The sequence below is a fragment of the Pipistrellus kuhlii genome, unplaced genomic scaffold (assembly GCF_014108245.1).
Source record: "Pipistrellus kuhlii isolate mPipKuh1 unplaced genomic scaffold, mPipKuh1.p scaffold_m20_p_3, whole genome shotgun sequence".
NCBI lineage: Eukaryota > Metazoa > Chordata > Mammalia > Chiroptera > Vespertilionidae > Pipistrellus > Pipistrellus kuhlii.
The window spans coordinates 99,859,300-99,878,719 of record NW_023425529.1 but is presented as its reverse complement, the minus strand read 5'-3'; the positions used below and the strand labels follow the sequence as shown (position 1 = coordinate 99,878,719).

Sequence of the window (19,420 nt, the reverse complement as noted above, 5' to 3'; positions counted from 1 at the left end):
AATAACCTGAGCCATCAAAGCACAGGACAAAGACTGATAAAGGACAGAAGGCAAGTGGTTACTAGAAAAATAAATTATACCCAAGGCTCTCCTCCTGGGGACCCAAATCCTACTCCTGTCAGGGCTCATCAAACAGAACCAAAGACATGAAAAGGGGATGGAAACTGACAAAAGGAACTCCACTGAACAAAGGGGAAAGGAGCTTGGCAGTTACAAGGGTAGGGTGAAATGTGCTCCTAAATTAAGTGCTGGATAAAAAGGATGAGAATTAATATTTTTGGGGTTGTAATGGTATGTAGTTTCAATCATGTCTACCATTCCAGATTTCTAATTGAAATGAAATTCTGGCTAGTTTATGAAGATAGAAATTAGGGATAGAAGAAAGCTTAGAATCCCCCCTCCCCCTTTTCAGGAAAGTTGGTGGTTCTTTATTATATAGCTGTGCTCTTTACTCAGCCTGCCTACCCTCATAAAGCTTCTAAATCCCTTAGCTAAAACTTGCATCAAAAAATAGAATTGCAATGAGGGTAGTCATGAGTCTTGCCCAAATCCTTCAGCCTGGGAACTGATATGAAGGTTGAAGAGCAGAGATGTGGAAAGGAAGTTAATAAAATTAAATATCCCCTCTCCTACTCAAGCTCAAGCCCTGAGTGGACAGGGAAAGAAGACCAGAAAGCTGTTACTAGTGATTCATGCAGACATGTTGGATAGATAGTAGCTGGAGGCCAGCAAGGTTCCTTAGACTCGAAGCAGGGTCTTAGGGTCAAGGAAGAGCAGGAGCAATGCAGTAACAGTTTTTAGAACTTTTGAGCCCCCAAACTTGGGCCACCCTCCACCACCACCCACCCCACCAGTGCTGATCACAGGGGCCCCTTGTGGGTGTCAGGCTACTCAATTTTTAATAGCACACAGAGCGGCAAAAGGAATGATTTGAAGTTTTGTGTGTTTTTTATCTCAAAAGTAGCATCATTATAAAAATACTATCCCTGGTGCTAGAAATGTGAAATTTCCATTGTTGGTAACCACCAAACTTTATTTGGCTATACAGTGGCAATACAAAAATCTTCAGGTTAAATGAAATCAACCTTAGTTGTTGGAATAACCATTTAATATTTTTATCTCCCTCAGCCTCAAATGTGACAATAACCTTGTGTTAATTCAAACAAGAATGAAGTCCTAATCAGAAATAGAAAAAAAAAAATAGGCTCCATCTATAAATATAAATAACAATTAAGTTGAAAAAATACCAATACATGTAAAGTAAAGCAACTTTGAACAATGAAAATTTAAAGGTTCTAGAATGAACATTTTCTTATATACTAACAAGTTAGTTTATTAAATGCTTTATTTGTCTTAAATCTTTACAAAAGAAAATCCCATATTCCATAGTGCTGATCTCTCTCACCAGCTCAGTGTATGATTCTAGGCTGTCTCTGATGGTACACATAGTTGATGAAGAAGGTGGTGAGACTAATTTATGACACTTCATAACTAAAGTAGAAATTATTTACACCACCAATTAGGTTAACACAATACAATAGACTTGAGAAAAATATAACTTGAGAAAATATAAATTACATGAAAACTAAACATTCAATGTTTAGTCTAATTGCTAAAAATTTCACATATGGGCCGAAACCAGTTTGGCTTAGCGGATAGAGCGTCAGTCTGCGGACTGAAAGATTCCAGGTTCGATTCCGGTTAAGGGCCTGTATATTGGTTGCGGGCACATACCCAGTGGGGTGTGTGTGTGTGTGTGTGTGTGTGTGTGTGCAGGAGGCAGCTGGTCCATGTTTCTCTCTCATCAATGTTTCTAGCTCTCAATTCTTCTCCCTTCCTCTCTGTGAAAAATCAATGAAATATATTTTTTTTAAATTCCACATATGGGAGTAGAGGAAATAGGCAAGTAATCTTTCACTTACATGCAATCATTATCAACGTTTTGCCATTTCTATATCCTATGACTTAATAGAATAAAAATACAGTTATATGACAGGATGAGATGGCAACATTCACTGAAAGGTAGCAGACTATTCACATTATTGTTAGGACTGTGCTATTTTTCCATTATGTTGGTGAATAAAGCTTAAAGCTTGTTTTTATAGAAATGGGTAACACATTTGGATGCAGTTCATGGAAAAGTGAACAATTTCTACCACAACAATAACAACAATGACCATATTGGTATCTAATACTTTCTTTGTCACACAAACTAGTGGAAGCCATTCCTCTTATCCCCACAATATCACTCCTAGGTAAGAACTACTATTTTACATATAAGGAAACTAAAGCAGAGAGAGGTATCCCAAGATAAGGAAACTATTTAGGTAAAGGCTGGGACTTAAACTCTTGTGATATAATTCTAATTAATACTCTTAACCATGATGCTAAGTATTGAAATGAAAGACTGAATATTGATGAGAGGAAATAAAAAAACTATATGATAGAGAAAATGTGAATGCTTGAACAGGTTTATTTCTTTTTCTAAAATACACACCTTTACCAATTCCATAACAAGATACAGTTCAGTTGGCACATCCATCTCTTCAATCAGAAGAACAATATTGGGATGCTTCACTCTTCTTAAGATAGACACCTCGCTCTGGATCATGTGCTCCTGTCCAAAGGAGAAATAATATTAATCAATACTCATATCCAAACATGGGAGAAGCTAACTCAGCATGAGTAAAACCCTACTATATGAAGTTCAAGGGACATGTATTTTGGTCAAATATAATGAATATATCTTAGATTCTGATATTCACATAGCCTAGAATTGTCAAAAAATATTGAAGATCTTTAAGATGATGCTTGTAATTTCAGAACCCATCACAATAACTATAAGTTCAAGTAGAAAGAAGGAAAGAAAATTAAGATCACAAAAGTAATGGAAGAAAGTAAACAAACAAGCAAATAAAGATAAGAAACAAAAATAACATTAAACTATTTTAGCTAACTTTTATTTCAGTACTATTTACAAAATAAAGTTATGATCTAATAAGTATATAACTTTCTATTCCACCAAAATGCAACAAGTGGGATGAATTTATGTTTATTTAGGAGCTGATCCTGAATACCTGTATTTCCATAAGAATAAACTTTATACATACTTTGCCTCGACATTTGCTTTTCTTGATAATTTTCAGTGCATACTCCCTAGCAGTTGACCTGCAAAGAGAAAGATTTTAAAAAAATAAAATAAACTTAATTTTGGATATATTAAATCATCTTATTAAGGATTTATATCTTATCCCAACCACCTTGAATCATGGTATCGATATAAATATTTTGTGAATGACTTTTTTCCTTTTTTATTTATTTTACTTTTTAAAAATTTATCTTTATTGTTGCAAATATTAAGATGTCTTCTTCCTCCCCTCCTCCCCCACCGCCATTGACCCCTTCTAGCCCATATCCATATTGTCTGTGACTGTGGGTTAAGCATATATGCATATAAGTTCTTTGGTTAATCATTTCCCACTGGCCCACCTATCCTTACCTTCCATCTGAGATTTAAATAAATATTTAAACTTTCAGGGATTGAGCATAAAGACAACAAATATGCTAGCAGAGAAACATCATGAGCTATTCATGTGGCCATACCTGTAATGAAACTACTACTATTGCTACTGGTTGGCATAACTCCTGCTCCATTGCCCAGCCCTCTGAAGTGATATGAATAGTATGTAAAACAGATATAAGTTTCTGTCTTTCCTCTTTCCAGTTTCCCTTGAGGTTCTCTTTCTATGAAGTATGGCTCACATGATCACTCTGAAAACTCTATAAAGAAGCAGTTCACACTTTTTAGACTTTGTTTCAGCATACAAGCCTATAAGGTTTTCTAGAGAACTCATGAATAACGTGTTTAAGGTGTAGAAAGGGATACAATTGTTATCTGAGCTGTCTGTAACCTTCTGGGCCTTTTATGGCTGTCTCATTTCCCAGAAATAAAATGGAATCAAGATCAACTCACTTTCCCAAAGCTCCATTGCAGTGCTAAAAGCAGAACTCCGAGCTTTTGAGGTCTCTGTTTCACATATATCCCAACCAATACTGCCCCTATTCAGTGACAGGAGTGGGAGGGGGGATTTAGCCATACTGTTACCTTTATATAGCTTCCTAACTTGTGTTAATATTTCTAAGATACTGTAGTGCAAAACAGCACTTGTTTATTGTCAAAGGATACAATGCATATTTAATAATCCATAATAACCACTACTTAATAAGCAAAGCCATTTTATTTCTGGTAGGAAACCAAGACAGACTAGCCTTTCCTATATAGATAAAAGCCAAGTTTAGGGACAAAATGAATATGTTTATTTAGGAGCTGATCTTTGTTTCTACATGAGATTGATAAAGAACAAAATCTTAAAATAGGGTTTTTAAATCTTCATTACAAAAAATGAAAGATGGCGGGGTGGGTGGGGAGAGGAGGGTTCCCAGTTATATGGTTAGAGCAAGAGAGTGATTTTCTATAACCAGATTAAGAAGCCATACATTAAAAATGTGTTTCAAGAGCATTTTAGAAATCAGTCTTATCATTTGCTTCTAAAAATGCAACTCCCACTTCACTTCCAGGCCCCTGCATGATGCTGACTTACAAAAAACAATAAATATTGACTAAATTGTTGTAATTATATGTGGCAAATAAAACCAGAATAAAATAAGCACTTTGAAGCCCATTTTCTCCACTCGTTCAAATGTGCAAAGTTAAACGCTCTGCCTCAGGGAGGCTCTTCTGCAGAGATGTGGGGTGTCCAGAGAAAATCAATTGCTCCATTCTCATGAATAAGAGGCCAAAAGACAATGTTTAGTCAATCTTTGTTGATTCTTCAAGCCCACAGCTGGACAGAGGAGCCATAATGGAGAAAGCATGAGCTGGTTTTGGCTAAATGCTGGGCTTGTTTGTTCAATGTCCCAAACAAACACCAAACCATTAGCAAAGCTATGGCATAGGGGTATACAAAAAGCTCTTCAGTAAGAGAAAAAAAAGAAAGATTTGTTGTTAGAAATTTCAACTGTGTGGTCAAATAATAAATGAAGAAGAGATTCCTCACATCGTAGGAAAATCACAGGCCCTTCAGGTAGCCTCCTCTTACAATACTTCTAGAGACTTTATTTGCAAATTTAAGAAAACTAAATCAAGAGGAAGACTAAAAGCTGAAGTACTGCTGGACTTTGCTTTTCATGAGTGACTAAAAAATTATAACACAAATCTTAGATTAGAATCCATGAGCAATTTCTTATCTGGTTTAAAGGGTTCCATCTGATGGCAAGCAAGTCTGGACTCTTGGAACTGACCTTTCCAGCTTTTGGGGTCTCTGCTTCACATATATCCCAAAAGGCCCATTCCCATTCAGTGCTTCTACAAAGTGGAAGGATGGATAGGACAGTGCTGGTAAGGAGGGGGGATTTCAGTATTTTTGCCATTTCACTCTCCATTTTCCTGAAATGAGGAACATGGAGGTCCTCAAAGCAAAGGGCTGGTAGGGGACCCAGGAAGACGACATCTCTTCCATAGCCAGAAATGCAAGGAGCAGGATCCTCAGGGAGGAAGCTGGTGTATTCCCTCCCAGGACTCCAAGCACTACAATTATGTCCTGAACCTACAACTGTGTGGGAAATGCATACAAGCCTAAGATATAGTGGTCCCAGGGTTTAATAGGAAAAGGACCTTATGGGTTCAATACATAGAACCTCACACAATAGAATTAAACACTCAATTAGATTTACCCATCCTATATAACAAAAAGCTAATATGCAAATTGACCAAACAGCAGAAAGACCAGTTGCTATGATGTGCACTGACCACCAGGGGCAGACACTCAATGCAGGAGCTGACCCCTGGTGGTCAGTGCACTCCCACAGGAGGAGCACCACTCAGCCACAAAATGGGCTCATGGCGGCAAGCACAGTGGCAGTAGCAGGAGCCTCTTCTGCCTTCACAGCAGCACTAAGGATATCCAACTGCTGGCTTAGGCCCTCTCCCTGCCAAGAATGGGCATAAGATGTCAGTCGGACATCCCTCAAGGGCTCCTGGACTGCCAGAGGCCACAGGCCAAGCTGAGAGAGCCCCCCTTCACCCTCCACCTCGGAGTGCATAAATCTCATGTAACTAATAATAAAGAAACATGTAAAATTGACCGTGCCTCCACTATGTCCATAGCCAATCAGAGTGAGGATGCCAATTATCCCAACAAATATGGTGATTAATTTGCCTGTGTGCCTGGGTCCCAGGAACCTCCTCAGCACCCAGATCACTCCCAGCCAGACATTGGGCAGAGAATTTAGGCTTGGGAAGGGACTGAGCCTGCAATCGAAGGTGTGGATGGGAAATCCTTTCCCAAGCCTAAAGCCTGAGGTGGAGGCTTTAGGCTTGGGAAGGGGCTGAGCTTGGGTTCAGAGGGAAGGGGAAAAATCAATGGAAACATATCTTCAGGTGAGGATAAAAAGAAAAATAAAGAAATGCCATATCCTATGAAAGACACATCATGAAAATGCTTAAAGAAAATTTGTCATTTTTTCATGGTGAAGAGACAGGAGTCCATGTTGATGAAAACACCTTGGTGGCTGCGGTGACTGGCAGTGGTTTCAGCAGTGGGGTGATGGGGCTGGCGCCTTCCCCTGATCAGCCTGGTTGCCTCCCACAAAGGGAGGCCAGACTGCGGCTTAGGTTCGCTCCCAATGGGGAGCAGGCCTAAGTCATCAGTAGGACATCCCCTAAGGGCTCCCAGTATGTGACAGGGGGCAGGCTGGGCTGAGGGACTCCTCCCCAGTGCATAAATTTTGTGTACCAGGCCCTTAGTATTTTATAGCAAACAATGAGCTTCAAATTTTTCTCTTGATTCCTTGAGGGAAGAACTATAAAGTCATAGTAAAATCCTTATTACTGAAAGTATATGTTTAGAGGAAAGTACCTGAGACTGAAAAATGAGCCTAAAAAAGGTATTATGACTAAATGTATACCATAAACATTTAACTGCTTGTTTTAAGTTGGTAAGTGAAAACAGTTGTAAAGACATAAAACCTTAAATAAAGCATTTGCCTTCTCACATAGAATGTTTCTATATAACACTAATTGAGTGTTTAATCCTATTGTGTGAGATTCTGTGTATTGAACCCATAAGGTCCTTTTCCTATTAAACCCTGGGACCACTATATCTTAGGCTTGTATGCATTTCCCACACAGCTGTAGGCTCAGGACATAACTGGAGTGCTTGGAGTCCTGGGAGGGATTACACTAGCTCCCTCCCTGAGGATGTCCCTATGTAATTGCAAGCATGATGCTTTGGTGGCTACAGAGATGAGTGCATCTGGTCCTTGTCCCCAAGGGAGTCTAGTTTGGTATATTAATAATACTAAATACCTGGATTTCTGATGAAAATGCAGACCATTTTCTTGCTTGTTCCTGAAATTATATGCTTGACCTTTCCTGGAATTATGGAAAGCTTGGATGCCACAGCAAAAGCAGCACCTGCCTCAGCACAGACTTTGTTTTCCTCCAGGTCTGTGGGAATTTGAAGGTCAATGTGAAGGTCCCCTTCCTATTTAGTTTGACCCAAGGTTAGAGTCTAAACTACTGGAAAGACATTTCCAAATTTTGCCAACTAGCACTAAATCTATTTTTTAATGTTTCTGCTAAAAAAAAAAATGGCTTGGAGAAAACTGTCTTGTTTAACTTAGTGATTATCAACTCCAGTCAGTTTGCTCCCATCCCCCTTCCTCACCCAGAGGGAAGAATGCTTAGAAAAGGAGGATGGACTGACAAGGATGGGCCTGCCATGCTCTAATGTGCTTTTTGTTGTTGTTTGCTGTGTTTTGAAAGTTTTAAAAAATATTATGTGGAAAACTAATAATAGCTTCTTAATCATTTTTTTACCATAGCATTTATTGAATTGCATAGTAAGTCTTTGCTTTGGAGCAGGTTCTCTTGGAGAAGAGCTGTCTTGTCTCTCTTTGGAGCCTAGAAGTGCCCAGCCCAGGCCTGAATTAACAGTTCCAGATATGTGAACCAAGTTGTGGAAACTCCAGAGGATGGTGGCTATGAGGACAATGACAGGAAGACCCATTAACAAAGAGGGTTAGTAAACATCACACTTTGTTTACCAGGTGATCATAATAAAGCTGCATCTCAGTCTCCTTCATAAGGGGGAGGGGTGCGAGGCTGTCAAGATCAGAGAGCTGAGGCATCCAGATCTAACATCTCTAGAGTGAAGTTTTATTTTGAATGTGAACATGGGTGACAGAGCATCCTCAGGAAAGAAGGAAGAACACTATTACCTTCTTCACCAAAATTCCACTTCATCAGAAAATGCCTTCAAACTACAGGTATTCTGAAAATCTTTGAGGTGGATGCACCTATTTTAGTGACACTCCAGTCTCAGCTCTTTTGGGTGGGTTTGAGCCTGCCCACATTCATCCTAAAGCCAATAGTTTTGTTGTGCAGTTCTTCAGGCTTATAGGTGAACAGGAAAGAGAAGGAATCATGAGCAGGTAGAATTTTAATAGAGTTCTGAGGGCTACATTACCGAAAGCCATGCAGTGCAGGTGAGGAGGAGGCCCAAGAGCCACCTGAGACGCCATCACTGATTATGGCTGCATCGCTTGTGTGGTAATTAGTCCACAGAGGGCCAAGAAAGCCAGAGGTGAAGACACCTGACCTCTTGTTAGTGCTTTTCAGCTCTTTGACTTTTCTCTGGGACATCAAAATGCTTCAGAAAACAGCTTCAGAATAAAGCACCTCTCAGTCTACCAAACCTTTTAGCATGTCCTAAGGCCACTTGGAGAAACTGCTACTGGAGAATAGGCAGAAACCTAAGTGGACCTGGCAGGCACTATCAAAAGACTTGCTGGCATGGGATCATAGAAATAAAGGACAGTGTAGCGCTGTTATTGTATTTATTGTTGCAGGAAAATCTACCCTGTGACCGCATATTATTAATAGAAAAGAGACATACTTGCTCTTAATCCAAACTCATCCTTAAAAATATGGCAGAATGTACCCATAAGCAATCTGTGCTATTCACAACATTCATAGTTTATTTTTATTTTCTTGGACCTTTGGAAAGTATTTTTAAAATGTTTCATGATACATCTGGGGAGAGAGTGCACATGCCATATCTCCTCATTCACTGGAGAAGAATACTAACACTTTTTGGGGTAATCTGGTATTTAGACTAAGAAGGTTCATACAATGAGACCCAAGATGTGAACTTATGCAAAATAAACAATCCAAACTAAAGAATAAATAAATGAATTCTGGATGGAAAAATGAGAAGTTTCTACTGTGTGAAGTCCAGTACTGTTAAACTAAGATGCCATCCTGATCCATGTATCAGCTAGGACAAAAAGCACATGACCATAACAAATTATGAACCCTGCCAAATAACCAGACACTCCATAGGTGAAAGGCATGGCAATCTGCTAACAATGGGATTTTCTGCTACAGTGGAAATAAAAGTTTTACAACTAGTAAAAGTGTACATGAAATTATATAAGCACACATTTCTATCCATTAGCTTAGGAATGGCTCACCAGATTTAATTTTTGTCCTTTTTGAACAGGACAAATGTAGTATATATGAATTTGGCTCAGCTAAACCATATTCTTGTGGGAGCCCCCTGGATGGAAGCAGTGGTTTAAAGTATGGGTTTTAGGGCTGGGCTCAGATTTATGCTTTGCTAAGTACTTACTAGATGGGTGATCTTGGGCATATAACTTCTCCAGGCTTTCTTTGTATAAAGTAGAAACAATACTGATACTGTGAAGTTATGATAATTAAATGGAATATCATAAGTTAAGAGCATTGTACATATTTTTTGCTCAATAAACAGTGGTCTCTCCTGTTTTTGAATTTGTGGGGCCCAGAAAAGTAATTGGACATTTTCTATTTTTGGCAGAAACCCAACAATGGCTTTATGTTGAGGATGGGGGAATGAGAGAAAAAGAGAAAAAGTGACCTTGCAATAGCAACTCAGGGATTTTCCAAGCTACTGATTATTATTCATGTCCTCCCTCACAAAGAGTGGCTGATCAAGTGTGTGCTGTAACTGTTGGAAAAATCTTGGCCCAGTTGGTGTGTGGAGTGGAGCAAAGTTTAAGATCCACTGTTGGAGGGAAGCTTCGTGAGGGCACCACTGCCTTGTCAAAGAAGCTTTTTCCAAAGAGTAGCAAAGGGTTCACAGATCAAATCAGTAGCTACTGCCCAAATTAAGGATGTTTCTGGTGTGTGAGGCCCTGTGTAGGCTTCCAGCTTTACTGTGCTTCCAAGTCAAAGCTCTTCTAAGAAGACCAAGTTCTGGCTCTTATAGGCTAAGCTTCTAGTCCAAGGCATGCAGGGAATGTAGCACGAAGGAGCATTGTTCTTCCACAGTCTGAGGAACTAGTTGGGTGTCCAGCCCCAAGGTGAAGGGCAGGAGGGAGGGGATGAATAACAGGGGAAGCCTGCACACCCAGGTGGGCCCCAACTTGCTGTCTCTAGGAATAAGGCAAGTCCCCCTGACATTTTAATAATCTGCTCACCCAGCTCTGAAAAGAAGCTGTTGGCTTCAAGTAAGAAACACATTCCAATCTAATGCTGAGCTTAGAGTTTGGGCCACCTTAATCAGGCTGTGGCTTTATTAGTGGTAGCCACCAGCTACTGTCCTGAGTATTGAGATCCCACAGATAAATCTTTCACCCTAAACTTTTCCATTTTGCTCATAAGAATATCTGGCTTATTCACTATAAAACTAAATACCATTTTGCTGGGATCAGTACATATACATTTTAAAGCTTTTCAAGGTTATTATATTTAATTTTATGATTATACATAATATTTACAAGAACAACTGACCTCTATAAAATGCCAAAAAAAAACCCACCAATGTAACCCTGGTCAGGTGGCTCAGTTGTCATCCCATATACCAAAAGGATATGGGTTCGATTTCCTGTAGGGGTATGTGCTGGAGGCAACCAATGGATATTTCTCTCCACATTGATGTTTCTTTCTCTCAAATTTTCTCCCTGTCTCTTTAAAAGATCAATAAGGAATATCCTCAGGTGAGGATAAAAAAAAACTGTAGAAAAACTATTTTATATATATATATATATATATATATATATATATATATATATATATAATATTTAATATATTTTCAGGACTTACCTGAAAAACCTGGAAAAGTTTTGCTGAGTATATTAAAAATAAATAAATAAAAGCTCTTAATTTATCGATTACCTCCAGGAATCACTGCACTTTTCAAATCTGTTGTTAAATGAGCTTTTCCTTCTTTAATTTTTTTTTTTTTTAACATCTGGAGTTGAGGCATTAACCAAATCCATATGTGTCACAGACTACAAATAAAGGCACAATTTTGGAAAATACAATGCCAAATGTTTCCTTTAAAGTTAGATGCAAATGATCTCTTCCTCACCTTTCTACACATTCCTTGACAACAGCAAAATTTCCATCTCCTATTGTCCTTCCAACTTTATATCGTTCCGTTATTGTGGCTGGAATCTGGAAGCCTTCCTCCGACACTTCTGAAAGAATCATTAGTTTGTTTTTATTGGTAAAAAAGAGAACACAGATGTTGCACAAAGGAGACATTTAGAAGTATCATCTAATAGACTGAAACTGACTCAGAATCAATAGGTCATTTTCTGTACAGCAAGGCCAGCCCGCTCTACTGACTGTATATTCAACAGTTTTACTAAGTTTACAAAGAGTAAACAAAAAAGAAACATAAGCATATGAGGTCCATTCCCACATATGTAAGAGCAACATATGCTTTCTGCTGCAATTGGGATTCTGAAGAGGAAATTTTACTTTTTTTATTTTATGTCAATTTGATCAATAACATTGACTGCATATCCACTGTGTGCAGAGAAATTGCCTTTCTAAGTATGGCTCAGGAGGTAAATACAGTTCATAAGGGACTCTGGACTGCCTGACATTGTACATGAAAATGCCTTCTATGTACACTTATCATTACTACATCCTGAAGTGGAGATCTCCATAAAATTCTATATGATCTCAGCCCTGATTGCCACCCCTTCACAATATCTGTGAGCAGACTTTAGACAAAAGTTTCACCAGCAACCTGCATAGCAGATGTTGAGTAAAAATTGCAATACCTATTACGTCTGTGAACAGAAAAGTTTTGTAGTTTCAATTATGTTAGTGCCACTAACACAACACATTTTCCTACTTAAAATGTATTTTTGAAATATTTTACAAATGCCTAATAATGATTTAAATATCTAAGGCCATAAAACTAAATAAGCCACACTTAGGTCACATAAATATACTGGATAACCTTTAACATCTCAGGGGTGTAAAAAGTCTTTTATAATTGGACTCTAAAATTTACATGCTTTAATGTTATATATCTAAGCTCCCCTCAGGCAACCTGAATACAAAATGTGATGGAAGCTAGTGTAATTTCTAAATGTGCTCCCATTTAAACTGAGACTAAACATTTCTTCTTAAAATAAAATTAAAACATTAGGTGGTAAATGGGCTTTCTTGACATTTATGTTCTTAATCTGTAATGTTAGGGAACAACAAATGGAAACTCAAAACTATCAGACCTTTATTCTGATTTTGTGGTAAACTCAATCTGCAATACCCTGGATTCTAGGGTGGATGGAATTTCTGGAGAGTGTTGTACAAATGGAGGACATGTGCTTCTATCCCAGACATTACTGCAGTCTCTTCACCTCTTTATGACATTTACTCAATCCACTAGAAACTATCACAGTGGCTTCTAGAATAAAATGAAAGCCAGACCCAGTTAAACCCTTCACACCTATCATATCACCTGAAAGAAGCCAACAATTTTGTTTGTTTAAAAGACTCAGCCTTGGAGGTTTTTTTTGTTTTTGTTTTTGTTGTTGTTTTTGTTGTGGGTTTTTTTTTAATCTACTCAATAGGAATTAGAAGAGATGGTTGGAGAAGTTTCAAATCCACTACAAAGCATCCTAATTTACAAAAACATCTCTCAGATGACATGATTTTAAGGCTCTTAACTACACGAGTAATAAAAGTAAACATCCTTGGCTATTGGATGGGGAATCCAAGGTACTTCTGTCCAGCGGGAGCATCATTTAGGCACCCAACTGGAGCACAAAGTTTGGTATATTTCCCCCCTGACTATTGATAAAATGTATCTGCTAGGCTTTTGGCTAAGAATACTTAGCCAAAAGTTTATCAAGGGCCTTTTCATTTCATTAAATAAATATAACATACTGGAACAAAAGAGACTTCTGAATGGCTAAATTTCATACAACTTGGGGGAGAGAGGAGTCTGATATTTCATGGTAGTTGAGAAATAATTCTTGTGTAACATATTATCTCACTTAACATAATTAAATTGCTTCCATGCTCTACCCCATAGATAATTTTTTGGGGAAATTAAGTAATATAATTTAAAACAAATAAGAATCCATGAATTTTATTTTATTTTTAAGTTTATTGTTATTGTTGAGAATATTAGAGATATCCCCCATTTTCCTCCTTTAGACTTCCTTCACCTGGCTCCTGCCCCACCCCAGGCCTTCACCACCCTACTGTCTGTGTCCATAGGCAATGCTTATATGTTCTTTAATTAATTTCTTTAATTAATTTCTTTCTCCTCTCCCTCCCTTCTACTTTCCTTCCCTCTGAGATTTGGCAGTCTGTTTCATGTTTCAATGACCTGGTTCTATTTTATTCATCAGTTTATTTTGTTCATTAGATTTCACATATAAGTGAGATCATTTGATACTTGTCTTTCTCTCAACAGATTATTTCGCTTAGCATAATACTCTCTAGGACCCTCCATGCTGTCTCAAAGAGTAATAGATCCTTCTCTTTTATAGTTGCATAGTATTCTATTGTGTAAATGTACAACAGCTTTTTTAATCCACTATGATGGGCACTTGGGCTGTTTCCAGATCTTAGCTATTGTAAATAATATTGTGCTGGACAAAGGAATGCATATATTCTTTCTGATTGGCATTTCTGGATTCTTAGAATATATTCCCAGTAATATATTCTATTTTATATATAACAAATAAATAAAAATACAAATAAAACAAATAAAGGGAGTTTATTCTTTAATAGTAGTTTGATCATATCAGTTTCACACTTTTCTGAATATCTTCCTGTAATTGATTTGAGTCTGTTAACCCAAGGAAGGAAACAGGTATGTATACAATCTTTATTTTACAGAGGAGGAACTAAGATATGGAGAGTTAAAAAGCCTTACCCAAAACAATCCAGTGAATTAGTGAAAAAGTCAATTCTGGATTCAGGTCATTTGACCACATCACAGAAAAATTCTAAAGTGAATTAGATCAAGGCACAAAGAGAATTTTTGCAATTATCATTAGTAATTTTTTTTGTAAAGCCATATTTTCACATATTGAGTTCATTTAAGTTAGAATTTATCTGCAGGGCTATAACAGTCAATCAAGAGAGTGTACTGTAAAAAAGAAGGATCTCTTACCCTTTACCCTTTGAGACAACATGGAGGGACCTGAAGAATATTATGTTAAATGAAATAAGCCAGTCAGAGGAAGACAAGTATCACTTATATGAACACCATAAACTGACAAACAAAATAGATTCAGAAGCTTGGAAACATGGGACAGACTAACAAATCTCAAAGAGAAGAGGAGCAAGGAGTGAGTGGTGGGAAGATGTTAACCAAATAATTTCTTATGCATATATGCATAGCCCATGGACATAAACAATAGTATAGTAGTCCTGATAGCAGGAGGGAGTAATAGTTTGGAGGGACTCAATAGGATCTAAAAGGGGACATCTGTAATACTTTCAACAATAAATATAAGATTTTTAACAAAGAGGGAGTATACTAAAATTGAGCAGAATTCAGAAAAACAAAAGCAGAAATTGCCTCCATTTATTTCCAAAGGCTGGCCTTCCTAGGATACTTACATGCTTAGAGGACATGAAATATCTCCAAATTAGGCTGACTTCCTCTTCCTGTTCCCACAGAGTAGATATGATCCCTAGTGGGAATCATATTTAATCCTATCCCCTTGCTATTGACCTTTATGAGTTGCATCAGGCTTGTCCATTTCATTCTGCTTGAGAAATTACAGTTTCTGGAGTAAATTTAGCCAACCTATCCTCTGACCCCTGTCCAAGCTGAGCCTTTTCCTCAGACACCAAGTCACAAGCTCACCACCTTCTCCAGGTCCATCATTCTCATCCATCGAGCTGCATACTTTGGTGGACGCAAGTGAAGTAGAGGAACCTCCATGCTGAGAGCTCTGCCAGGGAACAGACACAGAAGGAAAGCTCCAGTCAGAGTGCCGAGTGCCCAGGGGCTGTTCCCAAGCCTAGGGAGGACTCGGTCTGAACACTCAGAAAGGGTTGACTTCATACTACTCAACTAGGACTACATCCCCTCCCTACCCTCTTAACTAACAATAGACTGTGTTAAGCTAATCACCATCAAATTGGATGTTTCATGGCTTTTTATTCCTTTTACTAAGAATTAGCATTCTTTAGCTTACTGATTCAATTTGGCAGATTTGAGGCGTCTTGCCTCACTTTCCCACAGTCTGAGTACAAGCCTCAAATACATCACCATTCTGATCTCATGGAGTATTTTCCTATTCTTACCTCAGAAATGTTTACTCTTCAATTTGAAATAGCTTAAAAAAGTATTCAGCCTTACCAAATCAAATCCTTAGAGAAAGGTAAAAGGGTGGATTTGTTTATTCCACTTTGAGATGAAGACACAGCATTCAGCAGTTTATCAATATGTTAAACCTTACACAATAAATATGAGGAATAAACACCTATGCCTGGTGATTTATTGTATGTTTGGTGCATTTTGACACAAAGATCCATGAGAACAGACAGGGTAACAACTATATTATAAAGTTTAGAGGATGCAACAATTCCAAATATTTAATACTATGATCAACAATGGGGCAGAAGTTTAACAATGAAGGTTCCCTCTCTGCATCTATTTCTTAAGAAAACAATCTGCACCTTTCAATGCTACTTCTAGATAGTGAATGCAGCTTGTCCTAAAAGATCTTCCTCTGTTTCCCTGGATTTATTCACTTGGTTGGCCTGATGGGAGAAGGAGGCGGTGAGGGGGTGGCATTGGCTCATGGTGCTGGCTGTCTGTGGAGCACAGAGGAGGGAAAGAGCCTCTGTAGTTGAATTAATAATGAAGGGTGTGGTGAGAAGAAAAGCTGACCTAGTTTTTCTCTACTTATCAGTCTCCCTTCAACCTCCCCCATTCAAACCAATCTTAACAAGGTAGGAAGAAAAGTTTTATATAATTTAACCAAGAACTATAGTATCTTGCATAGAAAATTCAAATATTTTAATTTTCACTGAAGATTAATGTAATTGAGGAAATGCTACTTAAATCTCTGAAGGTCCATTTGAATCAACTGCCATGAACATATCCCAGGTGCAGCTAAAATGAACAGGTTCCATTGTATGAGTTCAGCAAAGCCAACAGTTGACAAAATTGTGATAAAAGTTCTATTTTTTTTTAAAGCTAAATTCACAGCAGTAAATGATCCTGCTTCTTTATAGGACATTCAAGAAGTTTTATAGTTACTCTAGTAAACCTCTAAATGTCACATAGTTTGTGTGGTGTGTCTTTTATTTTTTAATATAATTAAAATTCCCTATTAATCAGCCTGACTACTTGAGCTATTTTTCCATCCTCTCTCATCTAATCTCCCTTTGTGACCAGCAGCATACATTTGTCCTATGTCAGGCTAGAAAGAGGGATTCAGATTGTAACCTTGAAATGGAGTTTTTCTTGGTGTGACACTATGTATAGTCACAACCTGTTGCAAGTATTGTAAATGTATGAGTTTCTAAGCCATAATTTGCTGACTTTTATGAATATTTGTTTGTGAAAACATCATATTTATAATACTGGAATATAATATGGAAACAAGACAGATTTGCGATGTAGTTGTCTAGAAAAAAAATACATTAAAATTACCACATTTGAAGGGAAGATGTGTGTTTTCCACAACAGTGAGATAATTTATCCTCCGTGTCATTGCCTTTGCTGTAGACATAATGGTATTCTGAGCAGAAAAGCTGTAGGATAATTTCTAAAATGTAAACCTCTTCTTCTGGACTTTCTTATTTCTTTAATTTTTTCCAGCCGCATCACAAATGGTGCTTAATAATGTAGACACATTGTGATTTGGGGCGTCAGGTGCTGTCTTGTCATATGGTGTTTTAAATTTTAGAATCCAAAGACACATTATTTCATCAAGCACCAGAATTAACAGACCAGTAGTGTGTTTCCTACCAAAGATGTCCCTTAATTTATGTACTCAATTCACAGGGGAATCTTCTCAAACTATTTCAAAAAATTCAAGAGGAAGGAATACTTCCAAACTCTTCTTATGAGTCTGGAATTATCCTAATTCCAAAACCAGATTAAGATATGACCAAGAGGCCAGGTTTGGCTCAGTGGATAGAGTGTCGGCCTGCGGTCTGAAAGGTCCCGGGTTCGATTCCGGGCAAGGGCATGTACCTTGGTTGCGGGCACATCTCCAGTAGGGGGTGTGCAAGAGGCAGCTGATCGATGATTCTCTCTCATCGATGTTTCTAACTCTCTATCCCTCTCTCTTCCTCTCTGTGAAAAATCAATAAAATATATTAAAAAAAAAAAAAGATATGACAAAGAAAGGGAACTACAATACCCCTGATAAGCATAGATGCTAAAATACTCAGTAAAATGTTAGCAAATTGGATCTAGCAATACATTAAAAGGATAATATATCTTGACCAACTGAGATTTATTCTGGAGATACAAGGCTGGTCCAATATTCACAAATCAATAAATGTGATACAGCACATAAACAGATTGCAAGACAAACATCACATGATCATAACAATTGATACTGAAAAAGCATTCAACAAACCCAACACCTTTTTTTGATAAAAATTCTCAGCAAAGGAGGACTAGAGAGATCTTACCGCAACATAATAAAGGCCACGCATGACAAACCTGCAGTCAACATTATACGCAATGGGCAAAAACTGAAACCATTTTCCCTAAGAACAGGAATAATACAGGGATGACCACTTTTACCACTCTTGTTCAACATAGAACTGGAAGTCCTGGCCATAACAAACAGACAAGAAGAAAAAATAAAAGGCATCCAAAATGAAAAAGAATAAGTAAAAGTATTATTATTTGCAGATGACATGATACTGTACGAAGAAAACCCTGAAGACTACATAAAAAACTACTAGATTTGCCGAAACTGGTTTGGCTCAGTGGTAGAGCATTGGTCTGCGGACTGAAAGGTCCCAGGTTTGATTCGGTCAAGGGCATGTACATTGGTTGTGAGCACATCCCCTGTAGGGGGTGTGCAAGAGGCAGCTGGTCGATGTTTCTCTCTCATCGACGTTTCTAGCTTTCTATCTCTCTCCCTTCCTCCTCTCTGTAAAATATCAATGAATATATATTTTTTAAAAACTACTAGATTTAATAAATAAATTCAGAAACATAGCAGGATACAAAGTTAACACCAAAAAATTCATAGCATTTTTATACACCAATAGTGAACTCTCAGGAAGAGAAATAAACAACAACAACAACAACAACAAAAAATCCCAATTACCATTTCAACAAAAAAATAAGATACTTAGCAATAAACTTAACTAAGGAGATAAAAGATCTGTACTCCAAAAGGACCTTGAAAAAAGAGATAGAGGAAGATATACACAAGGATAAGAATTATACCATATCCATGGACTGGTAGAATAAACATCATTAAAATGTCCTTACTATCCAAAGCAATCTACAGATTTAATGCAATCCTATTAAGATACCAATGACATATTTCACAGACCTAGAACAAACACTCCAAAAATTTATATGAAACCAAAAAAGACCCAGAATAGATGCAGCAATCTTGAGAAAGAAGAACAAATTGAAGGAATCACAATACCAGATATCAAGTTATACTGCAAAGCCACTGTGCTCAAATCAGTCTGGTACTGGCACAAGAACAGGCATTTAGGTTAATGGAACAGAACAGAGAACCAAGAAATTGACCCAAGCCATTATGCTCAATTAATATTTGACAAAGAAAGCAAGAGCATACATTGGAATAGAATCAGTCTCTTCAATAAATGGTGATGGGAAAATTTTACAGATACATGCAAAAAAAAAAAAAATGAAACTAGACCACCAACTTATACCATACAAAAGAATAAGCTCAAAATGGATAAGAAGTGTAAGAAGTAAAACCATAAAAATCTTAGAAGAAACTATAGGCACCAAAATCTCTTGTAGCAATATGTTTACCAATACATCCCTTAGAATGATAGAAACTAAGGAGAAAATAAATAAATGGGACTACAATAAATAAAAAGCTTCTGCAATGCAAAAGAAACCATCAACAAAATAACAAGAGAGCCCAC

The 19,420-nt window shown here is 37.6% G+C and overlaps 1 protein-coding gene across 4 annotated transcripts in view; it reads right to left on the bottom strand.

The window, feature by feature from the left end:
• The window catches only part of DCLK1 (doublecortin like kinase 1), a 374,326-nt gene that overhangs the window by 70,284 nt on the left and 284,622 nt on the right, over nt 1–19,420 (bottom strand). For 2 of the 4 annotated variants that reach the window (XM_036455538.2, XM_036455536.2), the window contains exons 7-10: nt 15,174–15,261; nt 11,415–11,523; nt 3,111–3,168; nt 2,498–2,617 (exon numbers count right to left, since the gene is read on the bottom strand). In XM_036455538.2, the coding sequence (XP_036311431.1) occupies nt 2,498–2,617; nt 3,111–3,168; nt 11,415–11,523; nt 15,174–15,261 (375 nt within the window). The remainder of the gene's footprint in view (nt 1–2,497; nt 2,618–3,110; nt 3,169–11,414; nt 11,524–15,173; nt 15,262–19,420) is intronic. The other 2 variants (XM_036455539.2, XM_036455537.2) reach the window with 1 other exon arrangement.